The following is a 19,118-nucleotide window of genomic DNA, read 5'->3' as shown; positions in this document are numbered from 1 at the left end:
CCAACACTGGGGCTGGCGCTCTTATTCACTGTGCCGCCTGGCCACCCCAAGTTAGTGTATTTTTAGGGTGTTATTTTCTTCAGTTATTTTCTTGTTGACTCTCATTTTATAATTTTCTTGCATTGTTCTTGTTTCTCTTCCCAATTTTTCCTCCACTTCTCTTATTTGGTTTTCACAATCCTTCTTAAGCTCCACTATGGCTTGTAAGCACCTTATTCTTTTCTTGGAAGCTTCTGGTGCAGGAGTTCTGACTTTGTTGCTTCCTCCTGTTCCATGCTCGATCCTTTTTGTCCCCAAAAAAGGAATTAAAAGTTGAACCGCTGTGTTTGCCTTGCTTCCCTCGTTTGCTCATCTTACCACTCAGTTACTTGACTTTTAAGCTTTTTGTCACAGTAGAACTCTGCAACAGAGTGAGGAGCTTTGTCCCAAATCGCTGGGGTTTTCTCAGTTGCTGGAGCTGTTAGTTGGCTGCCCTCTCAGAAGCCTCCACAAGCTCTGACACTGACTGGACACACACCCCAGGACCTCCATCCCAGACAGTGATCCAGATCCAAGCAGGTTAAAGCAAGAATGATTACCCCTCAGACTGATTGTTTGGTCACCCTACAATCTGCAGGCCCAGAGTCTGAAGCAGCCATGTGGCAGTGGCTGCATGTGCACCACGCCTCAGCAGTTTCTTGCCCCAGGAGGCAAAGGCCGGACCACACTCCCAAAGTCCTCTGACCTCTCACTTTGTCCTTAAGGTTGATAATTCTCAAAACCGCCACAGCTGCTGGTGATCTGAAGTCCCTCCAGCCTGTGGCTGGTTGTGGCCACCTTGAGGCTAAACCTCGGGCTCCCGCAGGGCTGGGCTTGGCTCTCAAATATGCTGCGCTGGCTGCTTCCTGTGGGCCTGCCAGGCTGTCTGCAGTGGGAGGTAGCTTCTCTGTGTCATTTTGTGGGTTCTGTAGCTCCAACATTTGTTTTGAGTCATATTTGACATGAATAGTAGAAGGTGGGAGCAGGAGCCCCACAGAAGTCCTGTTTCTACTCTGCCATCTTGACTCTGCCCCAGATAATTTCTTGAAAGATGATATCTAGGCCCTTTTTTTGATCATGGCTTTCAGGTAGTCCAGTAATTTTAAAATTATTTCTCTTGGATCTTTTTTTCCAGGTCAGTTGTTTTTCCAATGAGGCATTTCTCATTGTCTTCCTATATTTTTTCATTCTTTTGTTTTGTTTTATAATTTCTTGATTTCTCATAGAGTCTTTAGCTTCCATTTGCTCCATTCTAATTTTTAAGAAATTATTTTTTGGGGGCGGCCAGGTAGCACAGTGAGTAAGAGCACCGGCCCCAGAGTGGGGATGACCTAGGATCGAATCCATGCTCAGACACTTAGCACCCACCCAGAAACACCTGGCCGTGTAACCTTGAGCAAGTTACTTAACCCCAATTGCTTAAAAAAAAAAGAAAAAAATTATTTTTTTTCAGTGAGTTTTTTGGCCAATTTTTTCCATTTGGCCAGTTCTACTTTTTAAGGTGTTCTCCTCTTTGACTTTTTGGACTTCTTTTGCCATTTGGTCTCATTTTTTTTTTAGGGTGTTATTTTCTTCAGTATTTTTTGGGGTCTCCTTTAGCAAACTGTTGAATCATTTTTCATGATTTTCTTGCAGCATTCTCTTTCCCCATTTTGTCCTCTCCATCTCTTACTTGATTTTCAAAATCCTTTTTTGAGATCTTTCATGGTCTTAGACCAATTCATATTTTTCTTAGAGATTTTGGATGTAAGAGCTTTGACTTTGTTGTCTTCTTCTGGTTGTATTTTTTGATCTTCTTTGTCACCAAAGTAAGATCCTATAGTCTGAGTATTTTTCTGCTGTTTATTTTCCCAGCCAATTACTTGGCTTTTTAGCTCTTTGTTAAGGTAGGACTCTGCTTCCAGTGTGAAGGATGTACTGTCCTAGGCTTCAGGGTTTTTGTGCAGCTGCTTTTTGAGATACCTCTAGCAACCTGTAAATTTTCAGTTCTTCTAAGGTGCTGTGATCTAAGGAGAAGTATTGATTCCTCTCCTGGCCTGTGCTCTAGTCAGTGAGTGACCATAAGTACTCTTTTCTGCCCTGGAACTGTAAGAAGGATTCCCTCTCCTCTGCTGCCACTAGGTCTGTTATGCCAGTGCTCCTCACCCCAGGGCTGCTGCCCAGATCCAAGTATGGGCAAAGCAACAGAATCCTGCCTCAGTGCCAGCAAAGAGCTAACTGTAATGTAATTCTGATCAGTTGTTCAATCCCTTTACCTTCTGTGGGCTGAAAGCTCTGGAAGAAGCAACTGCTGCTGTCATTGCTACTGCTGCCCCGGGGCTGATCTGTGCTCCTCTTTTACCCAGATCTGACAGATCTTTCCCATTGAACTTCTAAGTTTCTTTGGTGTTTGTGGTTTGAGAAAGTCTGGAAACCACCTCAGCTGCCAGTGATTCTGTCTTAGAGGCCTGCTCTGGGTTTGCTGGGGCCCCATCTGTGCCTGCATGGCCCATACTGGACTGCCTTCTTTTTGTTTTTCAAAGCAAATTCATAAGAAAATTGATAAATACCTTGCTGAAATCCAAATATGTTGTCCCAACAGCATTCTCCTGTGTTAAAGGAAATGTGTCTTTTGTGGCATGGTTTATTATTATTTTTGAATTTTTTGTTGATGTCTTTTTTTACATTAATTATTTTTAAATTTCTTTTTTTAATGGTGTATATATTTATTTAAACATTTGATTTTAAAACTTTTTAAAAATTTAAAAATGATTTATATATATATATATTTTTTTTTAACATTTGATTTTAAAACTTTGAATTCCAAATTCATTCCCTTCCTCCCTCGTCACCCATCTTTACTGGGAAGATAAGCAATTCAGTATAGGTTGCACATGTGTAGCTAATGCAAAACATTACCATAGTAGATATATTGTAATAGACTGACTATATTTCCCTCCCTCTTATCCCACCTCCCACTTGTTCTGTTCTCTATTTTGATCCAGTCCCTTTTCAAAAGTGGGTGCTTCTAACTTCCCTCCCTTACAGGCTGCCCTCCCTTCCATCATTCCCCCTCTCATCCCCTTCCCCCCTACTCTCTTGTAGGGTGAGATACCCTATTTAGTGTGTATGTCATTCCTTCCCCAAGCCAATTTCAATGAGAATAAGGTTAACCCATTCCCTTTTGCCTTCCTATTTTTCCCCTCCATTGTAACCGTTTTCCCTTGCCTCTTCTATATGAGATAGTTTACCCCATTCTGTCTCTCCCCATCTCCTCTCATTATATTCCTCTCTCACCTCTTGATTTCACCTTTTAAGTATCATCCCTTCCTATTAAATTGGTCCTATGCCCTCTATCTATGTATACCTGTAAATATATATACACACATTCACATATGTGTTCATATGCCTGTATACCCTCTGATATAGACACATATATATATGTATATTTCTATTCTCTTCAACTATTTTCATACTGAGAAAAGTTTCATCAGTTACAATTATCATTTTTCCATGTAGGAATGTTAATAGTTCAACTTTGATAAGTTTCTTATGATTTCTTTTCCCTGTTTACCTTCTCATGCTTCTCTTGCTTCTTGTATCTGAATGTTAAATTTTCTATTCCAACTCTGTTTTTTTCATCAAGAATGCTTGAAAGTCCTATATTTCATTGAATGACCATATTTTCTCCTGAAACATGATACTCAGCTTTTCTGGGTAGGTGATTCTTGGTTTTAATCCCAGCTCATTTGACCTCCGGAATATCACTTTCCAAGCCCTTCGATCCCTCAGTGTAGAAGCTGCCAGATCCTGAGTTATCCTGATTGTTGTTTCCATAATATTCAAATTGTTTCTTCCTTCCTGCTTGTAATATTCTTTCCTTGATCTGGGAATTTTGGAACCTGGCTATAATATTCCTAGGAATTTTCTTTTTGGGATCTTTTTCAGGGGGTGATAGGTAGATTCTTTCAACCTCTATTTTGCCCTTTGGTTCTAAAACATCAGGGCAGTTTTCCTTGAGAATTTCTTGGAGGATGATTTCTAGGTTCTTTCTTTGATCATGGCTTTCAGGTAGTCCAATAATTTTAAAATGATCTCTCCTGGATCTATTTTCTAGGTCAGTGGTTTTTCCATTGACATATTTCACATTGTCTTCTATTCTTTCATTTGTTTGGATCTGTTTAGCAGCATCTTGATTTCTCATAAAGTCGTTAGCTTCCATTTGCTCCAATCTAATTCTGAAGGAATGATTCTCCTTAGTGAGCTTTTGAGATTCTTTTTCCATCTGGCAAATTTGGCTTTTTAAGGCATTCTTCTCATTGCCTTTTTGAGCCTCTTTTGCCGTTTGAGTTAGTCTACTTTTTAAGGTGTGATTTTCCTCAGTCAGGCTGTTGACTCTCATTTCGTAATTTTTTTGTATCGTTCTCATTTCTCTTACCAGTTTTTCCTCCACTTCTCTTATCTGCTTCTTAATGTCCCCTACGGCCTGTAACCAGCTTGTATTTTTCTTGGAAGCATATAGTGTAGGAGTTCTGACTTCACTGTCTTCCTCCTGTTCCATGCTTTGCTCCTTTTTGTCCCCAAAATAGGAGTCCAATGTTGGATTGCTCTATTTGGTTAGTTTACTTTGCCTGGTCATGTCGCCACTCAGTCACTTGGCCCCTGGGCTTTTTGCCACAGTAGGACTCTGCTACCAGACAGAGGAGCTTTGTAACAAACACTGGGATTTTCTCAGCTGCCAGAGGTATTAGTTGGGTGCCCTCTCTGAAGCTTCCACATGCTTTGGCAAGCTGGACACGCACCCCAGGACCTCTACCCTAGACTGCAATCGAAATCCAAGCAGGTTAAAGCAAGAGCGATAACCCCCTCAGACTGGTGCTTGGTCCCCCTACACTCTGCAGGCCAGAAGCCGAAGCTGGCACTTGGTCACAGCTATGCTGCAGCTCCTCAGCAGCTTCTTGCCCCAGGGGCAAAAGCTCATGCACTCCCAACTACTGGGTCCCAAAGTCCACACTGCACTGACCTCTCTGTTTGTCCTTAACATCAGTGTGTTGATAATTCTGGAAATGGCCACAGCTGCTGGTGATCTGGAGTCCCTCCAGACAGGTTTTGGTCAGGCCCGCCCTGGAGCTAAAACCTCAGCTTGGGGCTGGGCTCGGCTTTCAGAGCTCTGTGCTGGCCGATTCCTGCTGGCCTGCTGGGCTGTCCTCAGCAGGAAGTTAGCTTCTCTGTGTGTCATTTTGTAGGTTCTGTCTATTTTCAAATTTCTTAATGTGTTATTTGCATGTAGATAATTTTAAGCTTTATTATGAAGTCATCAGCACTTACATTCCATTATTCAAAAAACAAAAAAGATTATATATGAAACTGAAATTATGTAATTTTTAAATTTAATAGGGAAGAAATGGAATTGCCCTGTTTGTCATGACTTGAATGAAGAAATCATTAGGCATTTATTAAGGGATTACTGTGTGCCAGGTACTATACTAAGTATCAGGGATAAAAAAGTTTTTTTTCCTTTTTAAAGAAATAGTCTTTCCTTTCTGGAAACTTATTCTACGGATAGACAATATCTGTAGGGAATGGTGACTGGAAGGAGTTTTGGTTTTTGGAACATGCCAGTGGGTTGGGAGATGGGGTGAATTAGGAGCAAGAAGGAAGTTTTCCCAGCAGTAATAAGTAGAGAGAGAGAGAGTAGATGAGTAGATAGGATGTGAAACTAAAGCATGGCCTGGTGTCTCCAGGGTTAGCCAGTAGTAGGTATGTTGGGTCAAATGGGGTAGTTTGATAATTTGAATATACTCAGTCAAAATTTAAGAAGGTTAGACCCTAGAGAAGGACAAATACTGTGCTAAGTGCTGGAGATAGAAAGAAACACAAAAATAGTTTTTTCACTCTGGGAATTCACAATTCAACTGGGGGTGTGAGATAGGGCTGGAGAGTAGGCAAACAACTGTCAAACAAAGAATAGCAGAAATTGGAGATAATCTTAGAGGAAAAGGACTAATATTGAGTACTGAAAAAGGCTTCTTGAAGATGATATGATTTTAGCTGGACTTGAAGGAAGCCCAGGAAGTTAGGAGGTAGGAAAAAGGATGGAAGACAGCTAGTAAAAATGCACAGAGTTGCATTTTCAACTGATAAAATGTGTGTGAGGAATAGAAAGGAAGCCAGAGTCACTAATGCATAGAGTATGTGTAGGGGAATAAGGTTAGAAAGATAGAAAGGAGCTAGGTTTTGAAGGGCCTAAAAAGCCAAACAGAAGGATTTTATATTTGATCCTGGAGGCAGTAGGGATGACAGGAGTTTAGAAGAATAGCCTGAAACTTTGTCAGCTATTTTACTAAAATCTGGGTAGACTCTATCCAAGCATACACTTTGAGCTCCAAGTCTAGTAACTTTGTTTTTGTTTTTTTAAAAAGGGGTTAGTCTAGCATGAATTGGATTTTTTTTTTCTTTTTGGAGGGCAATTGGGGTTAAGTGACTTGCCCAGTGTCACAAGGCTAGTTAAGTGTTGGAGGCCACATTTGAACTCAGGTCCTCCTGATTCCAGGGCTGGTGCTCTATTCGCTGCGCCACCTAGCTGCCCCCCATGAATTGGATTTTAAAATAAGTTTTTATTGATCTTTTGTTTTATACTTCTTTTTCAAGTGTATTCCTTCCTTCATCTTTCCTCAGAGAGCCATCTCCCTTTCTCTCCCTTTTTTTTTTAAACCAACAGCAACAAAATGTTAGATGGAGTAGGGGAATGGAGTGGAGGTGTGTTGGGGAGTAGCTAGGCAAAACTAATCAAATAGCCAAGTAGGACCTTATATACATTCATAGTTGCTATTCCTTGGGTAAACAAAGGTGTGGTTTTTCTCTTTAGGCCAGGCTTGATCATGTAATTACACAGAATTCAGTTTTCATTGTGGTGTTACTGTTCTCGTACATTGTATATACTATGTATAAAATTTTCTTGGTCTTGCTTAATATTATTTGTTCTTAATAAAGCCAAGCTAGTTCTTTTTATTGTTTTTCTGAATGGTTCAGTACCATTATATCTTAAATATAATAATGTATTTGAAAATTTCTCCTGGAATCAGTTAGATTTACTAGACACACATTCTTTTTTTTTTAATATATATTTTTTCTAATTAAATGTAAAGACAGTTTTTAACATTTATTTTTTAAAAATTGAATTCCACATTTTTCTCCCTCCCCTCACTCTCTCCTCTCTCTAAAATGGTGAGCAATTTGATACAGGCTATATATGGGACATCTCTTCTTTTCACTTTTTTGAAAAATCCAGGTATTTGGCCTTTTCCAGTCCTGACACTGACCCTACCCCATTCATATCCTGGTATTTTTTTTTTCTTTCAAACAAACAATAATAGTCTCAGTGATGTCTTTGAAATCAATTTTGTTTTGCAGTATCTCTAGTTCTCCTTGATTTATTTTCGTCATAGGTCATGATTTTTTGTTTGTATTTAAGGGTTCTTTGTTTGGATTTTGTTTTCTACTGCTATTATTATTTCTACCCTAACTATATATTATCTACTTTGGTGAATATAGTAAGGCAGAGTTTTTTCCCCTTTCCCCAACCTTTTCCCAAATTAAAGTCATGTGGATTAGATTTGCAAAATTATAAGTAAATTCTTGCCAGCCTTTGTTAGAGGGATTCTTTCTTTGGCCCAAAGATTATCATTCTTATGTTTTAAGCCATGGTCCAAAAATACCTCCCTCAGGAGTATATCTGATTTCTTAAGCTGCAAGTCTTTCACTACTTTTTGCTATAAGCTAAAGTTCTATCTCATTAAGGCTTTTTAAAATCTCATTTAACTGAATACCCCCTGAATCTTACCACTAGCTTTTAGGCACTAAGTCAAGATTGTAGAAGCTACCATTACTTCCTGAAAGGTAGATCCTAATCTAAAATATCTCATATCACTTATATCTTCTCACCATCCACCTTCACTCCAAAAAACAAACAGCAACAAAAAAGCAACAACCCCAAAACAAAATTAAATAAAAATCTTGTCTCATTCTAATCTGACCAGAAGTTTGGATCTCTGTATTGGGATCTTTCAAGATATTACTGATCATCCATGATAACCTTAATTTGATGTGTGAACTCATGTTGAAATCTAATGGGGACAACTCCTTCCTGCTACAGTATATGTTCATTGATCCAACAAATAACTGCAATAAGAGATTTGTTTTAAACTGTGAAACTAGACTACATCTGCTATATGTTGTAGACTATTCATTATAGGCAGAATGTCCATGGTTTCAATATTTTTCAAAAATTTGAATTTATTTTATTTTTAGTTTTCAACATTCATTTCCACAAGATTTCGAGTTAAAAATTTTTTCCCCATCTCTCCCCTACCCCCCACCCCCCACCCCAAGATGGCAAGCATACTGATTGATTACCTCTTCCCACAGTCTACCATAGTTTCAATTTTCAAGAATGTCCTTTAGTCTAGAGTCTGTAGGGTACAGTCCTTCTGGCCCTTCATATTCAAAATTCTTTGACTTTGGAGAATCAGTGAGATAACTTTTATCCTCTTTATACTAAAAAACTCATGTCTTAGGCCTGTCTTCCTCTAAAGAATCTCATTTTGTTCTTACAACTAGTATTCTCTGCTTGACCTATCCTTTCTTACTACTAGTAGTTCAATTCCAGTTATCAAAGATACTTCAGTTTTATTTTTGAAGGAATTTCTGTTAAATGTAAGCTTCATCCTCCAAATATGTATCCCCTCCAACAGCTGATAGCTGTCTTCTCAACTCAATTTATTAAATGTCTTTTAAGTACCTTGGTGCAAGGCACTGTATTAAATGCTTCAATTATTAAAAAAATAAGTCTTGATTTCAAAGAGCTTACAAACTGCAAGGGGAGATAAAATGAATGTACATACATTTTAATACAAAATACATGTTATGACAAGAGCATTCATATATTCTCTCAAGTGCTTTGAGAGATTTGAGCCAGGAAGGGATCAGGTAAAGCATTTATGAGTGAGGTAGAGAATGAATGCTTTCCAGGAGGGTGATATGCAAATACTGGGAGTTGGGGAAGTACAGCCCAAGTGCAGTGTATTGCTAGTTTATTTGAGGAGATCATAAATGAAGAGGAATAGGACTAGATTGACTCTTACACTATTTTACAACCTTGACTGAAGAGAACAAATTAGTTTCATATCTTTTTAGTATACATAATTTCTCCTTCTTGTAACAGAGACTAAAAAAAAGGGAGAAAAAAGAAGTTTGGCAAAACCAACCAGTACAATAACTGAGTCTTAATAGTATATTTAAAATGTTTTACACCCATAGTACCTCAACTCTGCACAAATTTTAATGAAACAGCCCTTTCTGAAATTATGCATTCCACGAGAGAAGTTTTTAAAGAAAGGTTAATAAATTCTGAATTTGGTCAACTTCCACTTTTTCATGAATAATTTGACAGGTACATGATTTTTTCCTGTTCTGTGCATATTCATAATTGTGTATTTGTATGGAAAAGGAATACACGGTATTTGGATTTTTATTTCACTTGTTTGCAGGGGTGGGGAACCTGTGACCTCAAGGTCACATGTGGCCTTCTAGGTCCTTGAGTGCAGCCTTTTGACTGAGTCCAAGTTTTACAGAACAAATCCTTTTATTAAGGGCATATGTTCTGTGAAGTTTGGATTCAGTCTAAGGGCCACACTTAAAGAATATAGAATAAGTATTAATGTCAAACCATAAATTGATTGGGCATATACTATCTTTTCTCAAAGGACACAAAGCAAGTTTCTTTTTGAATATTTGTGTAACTGTTTGATTTGTCAAATTAATATAACCAAGACTTAAACTAAAGATTGTTGCAAAATCATATTGATTGGAGAGGCAGGATCAAAACAGGGCTACAAGTTTAAAGGGCATTTAGTTTTCCTCATGAAGTGATTTCTCTACTAGAATATTTTATAAATATTTGTGCATGCTTTTTTAATATATTTTTCTCCTTTTTTTTCTTTAAGATGATACATGTTGATGCCACCATTGTGAACCTCCTAGCAGAAGATAGCCCTACTGAGAAAATGAGCACTTTGATCATTCAGTCTTTGAACTTTAACTTTTGACTGGAAGTGACCTATAGGCAATGAAGACTACTTCCTTTTTCTGCATTTTTACTCGTGTGCGTTCTGGGCACGTGTTGATCGCTGGTTCAGTCCAGGCAACTGACATGCTTTATCAGTCATACAAGTATTAATGCAGGTGTCAGGAAATGTCAGAATAATTCCATTTTTTTATTTTTATTTTTTAAAGTTTTCTGGAAAATGTCCAGGGCCCCCATGTATTGTGCAATAACAATGATTTCTTGGCAGTTTTGAGACGTTCATTGCTGGCAATGAACGTTGTTAACAGGAAACGTTTTACTCCTGCCACCAAATGATAAATGCATGAAAGGGCCTATGAAATGAGTTTATCAGTTATAATGGGATTATAAATAAATTGAAGGAGCCATCATAACTTTGAAAGTCATCCCAACCATATAATATTTGGATTCTATGCACTGTGATCCTAAGGTTAGCAGTATGAATTGACATGTGTATCTGTAAAGGACTAATGAAAGATCATTGCATATTTATTGAATTGTTTCTATGCTGTCAGAGTGTTTTGACATGAAAGATTTTTGAGTGACATTGGCAGAGAGGTAGGTACAATATGTTACCCTATGGTGAAAATAAATACATTTGTTGTATATAGTTACTCAGTCTCTGAAGTAAAGACATGAGTAATATAGGGTATGAATGGCTTAATCAAGGCTTTATTTTGGAAGTAAGAAAAATGGCAGTGATCACTGAATTGCTGCAGTCCATGATTGGGCTTATCATTTGTACATTAAAAGCTTTTTCCAAGTAGATTATACTCTGTTACTTCCTGCTAGCCATCAGCATGAGCCCTGCTGCCTTCACAATATTTCATTTATTTATGTGTTTGAAAAATCCATACACCATTTTGTTTGCGGTCTCATTTCTTTTGTTATATTGTAAGTCTAGTTTGAATGTTGCAATATTTTAATTGAGAGACTTCTGTCAAAATATTTTCTTGTACATTTTCTTTGTCTGTAAGCACCATCTTGTCTTTTAATCCTGTACTGTAAAGAAAGAAATACATTTTTGACAGAGGCTTAATGTTTTGACAAAAAAGTGTGGACATTTTTATTTAAGTTTAAACAACTAGAGTATAAGATGATCTTTTTGCTTGTCTGTCTTACACAGCTCTAGTTTTTCTTTTTTTCTTTTTTTTTTTTTTTTGGTGGTGGTTCTTCAGAAGCCTTTGCATTGAGATGACTTTTCTATAAAAAAAATGTTGAAAGATAGGTTTAGTTATTGTCACCAATATTGTAATTTAATGATATTGCAACTAGGTTCTCTTTTAAGAAAGCACTTGATGTATTTTATAAACTACCTTTAACACTTATGCAAAATCAGTTTTACTACAATGTTTTTACTAATGCCTTATTGTTGCACTCAGAAAAAATAAATCCTACGGTGAATATTTGCTTAATTTGGACCTTTAAAAAAAGGTAATTAGCTGAAAGTATTGAAATATTACCCCCAAAAAACTGAATCTAGAATTGGCAAAAGTTATTTTAAGTACTGTTTTTAATCTGTGTACAGTAATGATGTTTTGTAGCATTGTACATACTGTTAATTACATAAAAATTTACACTTTTAAAAAGTGTAATTGCTGAACTCAGGGGTGGGTAGGCCTCATATTTTTGCTGTAGAAGTGTTGGATTTTTAAGAAAAAATATGGCCACCAGATTATGGCTGTTAATTTAGCGACACTGCTAGTTTGCAACTCTCACCTTTTCTATTAAAAGTTTGCTTTAGATCTCATTTAACACTTAAAACTGTGTGGTGAAGCTAGATGTACACAAATCTCAGTGATCTTTATAATACTTCAACCAGTTGGCCTCTTTAGGGCCAACTATTTTTAATGCTTTGGAGCTACTATAATTTAGTTTTTAACTACTTTTAATATAAAATTTTGCAGCTGTAAATTAGTTAAATTATGTATTTTCATATTTTATCCGACTGCTTTATAGTACTGGGTGACTTGACCCATCATTTCCCCCCAAATCTTTCCATTCTACTGGATTGTCCCTTCTATGTTAGAAATATTTCTTGTGGAAATTATTCACCAAAGGACTTAGCGTTGCTATATTGTAGATTGAGAGGTAATATATGGGCTCATAGTAGCCTTTTGGTATAAGCAGTGTTTAGATATACTTTTTCATCTATAGTCACCATAGAATGGTTTAAAGTATAAATGGAAAATAAAGTATTAATTACCCAGTCAAAAATGAAAACTATGGTTTAAAGAAAGAAGAATATGGTAAAATATTAAAGATTAGTCAAACGCCAGCCACCCATAAAATAACATATAGCGATCTGGTTTAGAATTTTGTTATTCCCCATAATTTAAAAATATTTAGAGCAAAAACATTAATTTCTTTACATCTTGTTTACAAATTTGGTTGTTGACAAGTTGGCTTCACAAATATTTTGTATTTGCTGTATTATGAAATGAACTGGTTTATTTACATCACTGTCCTAAACTAGGGATAAATAATTGATTGTTTTGTGGTGGAAAATAATAGCTACTAATGTTAATAATTTAATTGCCCATTATTTGGAAAGTTCACATCCAGATGCTGTAACCAGAATACCAAGAAAATGTATATAATGTTAAAGAATGTGTTTCCCTCCCCTTTCTACATCTACTCCAAGATAAAGGCACTATTTGTTGCACAAGCCTGTAGAAATAATACTTTCATATTTAGCATATGTATTTTTTGGAACATTCTTCTAGATTGCCAAATACTTAGCTAGTGCTACTTTCAGCTTATACATTATTTATGCATGCTTATATCATGAGCATGGTGCCCTTTCAAAAAGCATTTTAAATATGTCAAATAGGCATTATTGCTATTAGATGGTAAAGGGTGAGGGGTTGTGTTCACCTTCCCAGGAAAGAAAAATTTTTTAGTATATTTTGGGGCTGTTCTATAAGGATCTAATTTTTGCAACTAAAGGACCTTTTATATCAAAGAGTATAGAAAGCTACTTCTTCTAGAAGAAAAGGCTGAGATCTTAAGTATGCTGTAAATTCATTTGGGGGGAAATGTCTTCCATTGTCTCAAATAGATCAATATTTGGCACAAAGAATAATAACTAGAATATTTCATGAGTAATTCTCTGGGTTTTTTATACCTACAACAAAATATTTCCAAAGGTCAGATGCCTATATTGGGCACATACTCTTCAGATTCTAAAATAGGGACCCAATGGCTGCATAATTGCTCCTAAACCACACCAAAGATGATGGAATCATTGAAGTTATTTGGAAGCAGACTGTCACTGTTCATGTACACTTTTATTACAACTTGTTGCTGATATTCAACTTTAAACATCTGTTTCCAAAAATGAAAAATTGTTGGAATTTCTTGCTAAAAATAGAAGAGCTAAGGAGAGGTAATGTTTGTTTAATCTGTTTTAAATAAAGAATTCAGTGTCACTAGTCCTAAGTTTTTATGATTCCTGCTGCTTATATTTCTTGACTTCAGTTTTTATTGGATTTTAGTTTACTTTCACCACCTCTGAATGCTAGAAATTCAATATTAGACAGTTTGGATTTCCTTTACACAACATTTATCAGGTATTGGGAAATGAAGAGTGTAATTTAAATGAATTTTTCTGATAAATGAAACCCACCCATAATTTAATTTTTTCTTATTTATGCTTGTTCATATTCATCCCAATTGATTACTAAGTTGTAACTCTTATAGTCCCCTCAATTTTTTATAGGCTTGTTTGACTCTATACTAAAGTGGCTTCAGGCTGCATTGCTATTTGAGTTTATATCCTCTTTTTTTGTAAGTTTTATGTGTCTTCCCAAATTGTCACATCTTGCTGCTCTGGACTCTTTATACTCTTAGTTTCCCCCCTTCAAATCAGCTATGAGGTCCAGATAATTGAACTTGTTAGAATCATGTGTAAAATGATAATAGCCTGTGAATGACAGCCTTAGTTTCTCTCATGAGTAGATGGCATAGGATTGATGTAGAATGTTGGACTTAGAGTTAAGAAGACTTGGGTTCAAATTATGCTTCAGGCACTTACTGGCTTCATCATCCTGGGAAAGTTAATCTCTCTGCCAGTTTCCACTTTAAAATAAAGGATTTAGATGTGATGTTCTCCAGGTTCCTTTCTATCTCAAGATCTGTAATCCTATGAAACTTTGAACCAACCCTGTTAACACATTATATGTGCATTTATGATCATAGTAATTTGACACTTGGAATATATCTTAAGATATGTTCCAAGCTTCTCATTTTACAGATGAGGAAACATTCCTACACATGTAAATGGCTTGCCCTTACACGTCCCAAACTCTTAAACTCGAGTCATTTGTACCCCTTATGCTCTTGTGTTTTTCTGTAGCATATTTGTATGTAAGCTCAATGAGGATGTGGCAGTGCCTTTTATGCTTGTTCAGTCATTTTCAGTCATGTCCAACTCTTCATAATCCTATTTGGGGTTTTCTTGTCAAAGATACTGGAGTGCTTTGCCATTTCCTTCTCTAGCTCATCTTATAGGTGAGAAAATAGGCACAGGGTTAAGTGACTTGCCCAGGTTCACAACAGTATATGTCTGAAGCCAGATTTCATCTCAGGAGAGAGGAGCTCCTAACTCCAGGCCTGGTATTCTGTCTACCATCTAGCTGCCCTAGTGCCTTATCTAATTTCATTTATTTCCCTTTGTTATATAATAATAAATAATTTAATTTTTGAAGGTCATGTGTCTAATGACAGATTTAATACTTTCCAATACACTTTCTGCCACTCCCCTAGTGCAATACTGTGGCTTGAATATTGTATTTTTCAAGCCCCACCAGAGGGCTGGAGTAGGTAGAGCTACCCTAACTCTGTGTCTAAATACACATTTGTTCTGGGAGCATGGCCCGTCTCTGTAAAAATAATCAAATGCTGTCAAAACCTTGTTTCAGATCCCACTGTCTTCCACCTTCATATGATGACATTTGTCAGGTTCTCCTGGATCTGCATGAACTGAGGGGTGTTTCCTGGCCCAGCACCAGAATCATAAACTGAGCCAACTAAAGAATTTTGTAGAGTAACCACAAAATATAAAAACTCTGGTTCATAGGTTAAATTGAGTTGTCTAAATTAGGAATGAGATTAAATATTTGACAGCTGATTAAATATATACTGGGTCTGAAATAAAATGGATTCACTCATATAGTAATTAATTACAATTAATCTTTGCTTTTTATAGTCTTGTTTAAAAAACTTCATGATGTATAGATTTATTTCATTTATTGACCTCTCATTGTGTATATACATATATGTGTGTATGTATGTATATATATGCATGTACTGTGTATATTGAAATTTCTAGATTAAAGTTTTGAATTGGTGAAACCAATACTGATAAGAATAGACACCTTAATCCTTGCAATTGGTAGTGAAGAAAGAAATGCCTCTCCATGTCATGGGCATATAAACTTACTTTCTAAAATACACATATAAAACCTAGAATCTAGAATGCTGTTTTAAATTTTTTTTTATTTAAGGTTTATATGTTAACTACATAAGAATAGAACTTACTGTATTCGTTACAGATTTGTTGGCTTATTTCAGCTGGAACTTCAGTGCAAGAAAACAGCCTTTTTTTACTCTTCCCTAATTGTTTCTCTGTAACACTTAACCACTGCTGCTGCTGTTCCAAAACTTGTCATCTTTCTTCATTCTAACTCACTCATACCTGAAGTTGACATACATCTCTCTACTAAGAAGAAAAGAATCAATGAACTTTTTCTATATTACCTAGTCTCACAGATTTCTCACCAAACCCACATGCATTCTTAATCCTATCCTCCCCTGTCTTCTCCAATAGGTAATCCTCTTTCCTTTATTTTCAATCTGTTCTTATTACTTCTTTCCCTGCTACCTACAAACATGTCCAAGTTTTCCCCATCCTTAGTAAATTCTCTTCCAACTATTGTCCTGTATCTAACTTTTCTCATAGGAAATTCTAGGAAAATTTGTTGCTTCCATTTCATATCCTCTCACTCTCTTCTAAATCTTAGAACTCAACTGAAATTGTTCTCTCCAAAGTTAGCAATGATCTCTTAATTACCAAATTCAATAGCCTTTTCTCAGTCATCCTGAATACACTGCAGCATTTGGCACTGGACTACCTTCTCAATATTCTCTGAGTTTTCCCATCAGTTCTATCTTGATTTTCCTCCTGCTTGTCTGACTGCTCTTCATTCTCCTTTTGTTAGCATCAAGAAGTATTGTGTAGTCAATAGTTGTTGGACTTGGAGTCAAGAATACCTGGGTTTGAATTATGTTTCAGATCCCACCTCTGTGACCCTTGACAAATCACCACCTCTGGACCTGAGATTCCTAACATAAAAATGAGGGAGTTGGACTTTTGACGTTTAAGGTCCCTTCTATGATTATCATCCACAACCTCACACCCCTTTGGTGCAGGCATCAATAGGGAAGAAAAAAGGGAGATACGTGGTGGACCTTTATCTCACATGGAGTGTGAGGGAAGGCTTCAAACAGGAAAGATAGAGGGAGTAGCCTGCACATTAATCTAACTTTTGTCTGACATGACCAAAGGACAGTTGAACACATGCCCATACTCAAAAGATTTTGGTTAGACATTAAATAGGAGATAATTAGGAAAAAGAGAGACAGGAGTGAGGTTACAAAAAAGGTTGGGAATTTGGACATAAGGGAAAGTCCAACTTCTGAATGTGTGATGGGGATGAGGATAAGAGGAATAAAAAATCTCGGGATAAGTGTTGAGCACACCTATCTCACTACCCTCTTTGTAAAGTAGTGAGAAAAAAGGGGACATATGTTAGGAAAAAGGAAATATGCAATTAATCTACAGTAAATATGAATGGGATAAACTTACCTATAAAGTAATAATTCCTTTTTCTTCCTTTTAGTTATTTCTTTTTCCCCACTGTTACATGTTAATTAAAATTCTCCCCTCCACTTCAACTTGTGTTTGATTTTTTTTTCATTTTCCATGACTTTTCTAAAAATGATTTCTTTATCTTCATAATTGTCTTTTCTATTCTAGATTTTTATTTTTTTATTCATGGTTTTAACTATATTCCTTTTCTTTGTGTACCTTATGGAAATAAAGCATCTAACATACTAAGTTTTGCATTGTAGAGCTCAGCTCCTTCCCTCTCCTATCTTTTTTTCCTCACTTTTACAAGTATTGGGTCCTTTGTGTTGTAGTTAGGATAGAAGCATTTACCACATAGAAATTTTTCTGTTGCTCACATTGGGTAGTTCAATTTTACCCCCTGCTTGCTCCATGATTATTTCCCCTCATTTTCCATGGGATCTTTTCTATGTCCATGCTTTCCAATCCTTCTGGGAGCTGGTTGCACCTACTAGACTAAATTTTCCTTTGCTTGAGGCAGGATATTACCCATGGAGGCACAGCAACCAGAGGAAGTGGTTTCCCTGAGCATTAAATCCCTCTAGAGTGGCAAGATCCCCAATACAGAATATTCCGTCATATAAACGTTCTTCAGTGGGATTCCCTACTACTATTGAGTCAAGATGTGCCTCTTCCTATTTCGAGTCCTCTCCTTGCCACCTCACCCACTTTCCAGTAGCCTATTGGAAACTAACAAGAGTAACTACAGGAGTTATTTTCCCTTGATTGTTTAACAGTGACTTGATTAGTATATATCCAACATTACCCTCTCAACCTTTTAGGTACTTTGACATTCTTCAGTTTAATCCCACAGAATACATTGATTCATCTGGAAAAGGGGGGAAGTAGTGTTTCTTTTTAGTCCATGGTGTTTCAGGCCTGTTCCTCCACCATTACTTCTATATCTGTAACTTATACTTTCATCTTTATCTCCTTGTGTACTTTTAGAAAGAAATCTCTTAATGATGCTTTTATAATTTTCTAACTAATAGGTATTTTTCCTTTTTAAAATTTTTTCCTCTCAATTTTTATAGATAGTGTAATTTATGTCTTTGCACAGTTCTACTTTCTTGTGTTTCTGTTGCTTGAGAATTTTGCAAGTTCAATCTCATTTTTTTGTAGGAATACTTTAAATTCTTTTCTTAATATTCTTTTTCTCTCTTTGATTAGTAGGCTTAAATTAGCAGTGCATGTAATTTGGGTTGCATTTGAGCTTCTTTGCTTTTCAAAATATTCCACTCCTTTCCACAGATCCTGGTGGGTGTATAATAGTCTTGTCCTATTCACATTTCCTCTACTGTATATTTCAAGGTCTTCTAGTCTGTTGCAGAAATTGTTGTCATTTGAATTGTTAAATTTAACCACTTTTTGCATTTGGGTTTTGGGTTTCTTTTTCCTTTTTTTCTGGAGGCAATCTATGGATTCCTTCAATTGGTGATTTTTTTCTCGGTAGTGAGAATTTCTGGGCTATTTTCTAATATTATTTCCTGCATTATGATTTGAAGATTTTTTGACTTGTTATGTTCTTCTGGGAGGCTTATCATCCTTAAGTTGTCCTTGCACTTTTTGTCTCTGCTATCAAAGTCTTTTGCTTGTATAAAGATCTTGTGGTTTTAAAAAAATGTTACTGCATTTTGCTTTTTTTCCTTCTAGATTTTCCTTCATTTCAATATATTCATATTCCTAGTAGTTCTCACTTTTGATTTTTTGTGGAGACTTCACCTGGATTCAAGTTTTTTTCTGTTCTAATTATTTCTTATGTGCAGGTCATAAATTCTGCCATTTGTTTTGTTTTTAGCTCCTTTAAGATTCTGGTTTATTTCTTGAACTATTTTGGAACATCCTGCTATGGCAGTTCCGTGCTGTTTCGAGAATCTACAGGGTTCTGTTTCAGGGTTCAATTTATTTTGCCTTACAATATTTATTTAGAGATATTTGCAGATTTTTTGTTGTCTTAATAGATATCTTCCCTTCTGATTTTAGTGTTTTTCCTATTGACTTACCTGTTTATGTTCTAGACTCAGCTTCTGAGATCTTTTGAGATTTTAGTATTTTTTCTCCTGACACCCATCACTCACTTTCTGATAC

General features: G+C 36.3%; 1 protein-coding gene across 1 annotated transcript in view; it reads left to right on the top strand.

The window, feature by feature from the left end:
* The window catches only part of UBE2W (ubiquitin conjugating enzyme E2 W), an 89,512-nt gene extending 75,956 nt beyond the window's left edge, over nucleotides 1–13,556 (top strand). Inside the window, exon 7 of the mRNA XM_069100131.1 lies at nucleotides 10,002–13,556. Within this exon, the coding sequence (XP_068956232.1) occupies nucleotides 10,002–10,015 (14 nt within the window). The 3' untranslated portion in view covers nucleotides 10,016–13,556. The remainder of the gene's footprint in view (nucleotides 1–10,001) is intronic.
* The last annotated feature ends 5,562 nt before the right edge of the window (nucleotides 13,557–19,118 follow it).

Source organism: Petaurus breviceps, unplaced genomic scaffold (assembly GCF_028583685.1).
Source record: "Petaurus breviceps papuanus isolate PSGF00001 unplaced genomic scaffold, PetGlider_PUasm1.0 38, whole genome shotgun sequence".
In the NCBI taxonomy this organism is placed as follows: Eukaryota; Metazoa; Chordata; class Mammalia; order Diprotodontia; family Petauridae; genus Petaurus; species Petaurus breviceps.
The sequence above is the reverse complement of the archived record's forward strand: the minus strand, read 5'-3'. Positions and strand labels throughout refer to the sequence as shown.